The 3,177-nt window shown below is 43.6% G+C and overlaps 1 protein-coding gene across 1 annotated transcript in view; it reads right to left on the bottom strand.

Moving 5' to 3' along the window:
- Positions 1-389: 389 nt before the first annotated feature.
- The window catches only part of LOC139664361 (phospholipase D1-like), a gene marked incomplete at its 3' end in the record, with an annotated part of 24,658 nt that continues 21,870 nt past the window's right edge, over positions 390-3,177 (bottom strand). Inside the window, exons 13-15 of the mRNA XM_071543156.1 lie at positions 2,151-2,261; positions 1,755-1,927; positions 390-601 (exon numbers count right to left, since the gene is read on the bottom strand). Coding sequence (XP_071399257.1) covers positions 390-601; positions 1,755-1,927; positions 2,151-2,261 — 496 coding nt within the window. The remainder of the gene's footprint in view (positions 602-1,754; positions 1,928-2,150; positions 2,262-3,177) is intronic.

Below are 3,177 nucleotides of genomic sequence, written 5' to 3'. Positions count from 1 at the left end.
GTTACTAGTTACTTTGCAGATTCAGATTATTAATACAAATTATAAATCAACTAATAAATTATGACATATTATTTTTACACTGTGGTACTTTTACTTAAGTCAAAGATCTGAATATTTCTTCGACCACTGATCATTGCAGGGTAAAAAAAACTCTCAAACTGGTTGCTGTAATGTTGGTGATCTGTGAATTTAGGCCTGTTCTACTGTTACACTCATTTTAAGCCTCTCTGGATAAGAGTGTCAGCTAAAGCCTAAAATATCATCTAAAAATGTAAATGTGGGAGTGTAGTGGAGAGAACTTTACGTGTGTGTGTGTGTGTGTGTGTGTGTGTGTGTGTGTGTGTGTGTGTGTTGTGTATGTGTGTGTGTGTGTGTGTGTGTGTACTCACTCTCCTCGGCGCTCTCCACGCTGCTGACGCTGTCGGCCTGGGCCAGGCCGGGTTTCTGCAGGTGTCTCTTCAGGCTGAACTTCCTCTTCATCCTCCCCTGCCCCTTCAGCTTGGGCTGGTCCGCCGAGTCCGTCACCGTGGAAACGCTCTTCCCGTTGCTCTGGGCGACCCTGCCGCTGCCGTTGGAGGGGGCGGCCGTGTTGGAAAAGGAACTTTCAGCCTAGAAAACAGAAGAATTACTTGATGTTACGGTACGTTCAAGCTTCATGTGTTTTAAGATAAGGTAAAATAATGAGGTAAAATAAAAACTACTGAGGAAATACATGCAGATGAAAGGATGAGTGAGAGAAAAAGTGAGAGAGAAAAGAGAGAAAATGGCCAGATTTCCATCTAAGCACTTTAATAATGATTATCGAATTAGCTGAATTTCTCAATCTCAATATCACAAAGTTTTACCGTAGTTTGATAGAGAAACGCTTTTGTAAATAAAGAAATTGTGTGATAAATAGCAATGGAAACCATTGGATTTGTCAAATAAATAATGCTGTGTGTTTTGTTAAGCCTGAAGCCTCTTTGAATTTTTTTCATTTGTGATTTCTGACACAGCTTGGTTCTACATGCAGGAAGCCTTTTTATTAATGGAGATGCGCCTAATTTGTATTTTATTTTTGCAACATTTCAAAATATTCTTTAAAATCTGCTTGACTTTGGAAACAAAGCTAGAGAGTGTGTGAGGATGAGAGAGTGAGAGAGAGAGAGAGAGGGAGGGAGAGACAGAGAGAGAGAGAGAGAGAGAGAGAGAGAGAAAGAGAGAGAGAGAGAGAAAGAGAGAGAGAGAAAGAGACAGAGAGAGAGGGGAGAGACAGAGGGAGAGAGAGAGCGAGGGAGAGAGAGAGGGAGAGAGAGAGAGACAGAGAGAGACAGAGAGAGAGAGAGACAGAGAGAGAGACAGAGAAAGAGATAGACAGAGAGAGGGAGAGAAAGAGAGAGAGACAGAGAAAGAGATAGACAGAGAGAGGGAGAAAGAGAGACAGAGAGAGGGAGAGAGAGAGGGAGAAAGAGAGAGGGGGAGAGAGAAAGAGAGAGAGGGAGAGAGAGGAAAAGAGAGAAAGAGAGACAGAGACAGAGAGAAAGAGAGAGAGAGAGAGAGAGAGAGAGAGAAAGAGAGAGAGAGAGAAAGAGAGACAGATAGATGATTTAGATATTCTGTCCTGACAACATGTTGGACAAAGATCAAGTGACACTAACGTCAGTCAGTTCAACTGTGTGTGTGTCTATGTGTGTGTGTGTATGTGTGTGTGTGTGTGTGTGTGTGTGTCTATGTGTGTGTGTGTGTGTGTGTGACAGAGACCTGCTCCAGGGCACACGGAGCGTGTCACACTCCCCACGTCAGTGAGCCGGTGCTCCTTGTCGTCCCAGCGACCGTACGCCAGGTCGATCCCGCCCACGAAGCCCACCGATTGGTCGATGACGATGATCTTCTCGTGATGCGCCCACAGGTAGACGGAGGACGAGACGTGGTCCGGGTGACGCATCACCTGGGGGGAAAATAACAGAACACACACACATACATTACACACACACACACACACACACACATACACACTGTACTTGATATGTTTTATGGCAGAAAGTGTGTTTAATTTCTAGTCTTCCTCTGTCTCTCTCTCAATTTCCTCTACTTGTAAGCTTATGGAAGGTCACCGTTCACACACACACACACACACACACACACACACACACGCAGCTGGGCAGGCCCACCTTGATGTTGGGGTGAAGGTGCATCAGCGTTCTCTTGCTGTATCCTGAGTTGATGCCCAGAGCTAGCTCCACTTCCTTGTACAACATCACAAAGATCCGCACTCCTTGTTGCTGTGGAAACACCAAAACAAACACATGTTTAAAACAATGTGAACGATAAAGGCGTTTTTATATATCATTGTCAAATTAATATTGCTGCCTTGGTCTAATGACTGTAAACCAATGAGAGCCTGGTGGAGACGATTCTTCTCCTCCATCTCACTCCAGTAGTATTGTTAGCTCTAGTGTTTCTCCACATTAAGACTACATTTCCCCATAAGCCCCGTTGCCTCCTCCCCCTCCCTGAAGAGGATCAACATGTTGGAAGTGATTTCTCCATTTTTTTGCTCTGGAAGAACAGAACCTCTTCCTGTTTTGTGCCGTAAAGCGATCCAGCAGATTTCCCTCCAGATCCACCAGGTGGAGAAACAATGGAGGATGCAGAGTAGAGGCTGATAGAGGCTGACCACTGATGGTCTGGTTTGTTTACAGTAATTATACTAATGTCTCATAATTAATATAGTAAGTAAGTAGTAATTAAGTAGTAATTGGTATAGAAAGGGAAATCTGAAGCATCAGCAGCACTGGCATCTGCATTTCTACACACCCAAAACATAGACAGACATCTACAGTGATAGGCAACGTTCCTAGATCAGATTTTCTGATCCATGACCTCTACAGTCTACTTCATATAGTTAAAGACAAGTTAATAGACCAACTAGACTACACAGTGTTCATAATTTGTCCATATATCTGAACAGTTGTGTGCTACTAGCTAAATTATCCACTTTGCAGTCTTATATTGCAGGGTGTTTTTGGTTTCAGTCAACTAGTTTTTTCCCTATCCATGTCTTGGCTTCCCTGTACTTTACTTCCACACAACAAAACCCTGATTAAAAACACGCATAGTGTACTTTTGCCTCGCAGCAGGTCAAGGGTCGCTGAGGTTCCACAAAACCTCATGAAAAACAGACATTTGATCCTCTGT

This window comes from Centroberyx affinis, unplaced genomic scaffold (genome assembly GCF_046629955.1).
Source record: "Centroberyx affinis isolate AG114_WGS23_722 - 3 ecotype Tasmania unplaced genomic scaffold, CSIRO-AGI_Caff_v1 ptg004247l_1, whole genome shotgun sequence".
Classification (NCBI taxonomy): domain Eukaryota; kingdom Metazoa; phylum Chordata; class Actinopteri; order Beryciformes; family Berycidae; genus Centroberyx; species Centroberyx affinis.
This window is presented reverse-complemented; position numbering and strand designations above follow the sequence as displayed.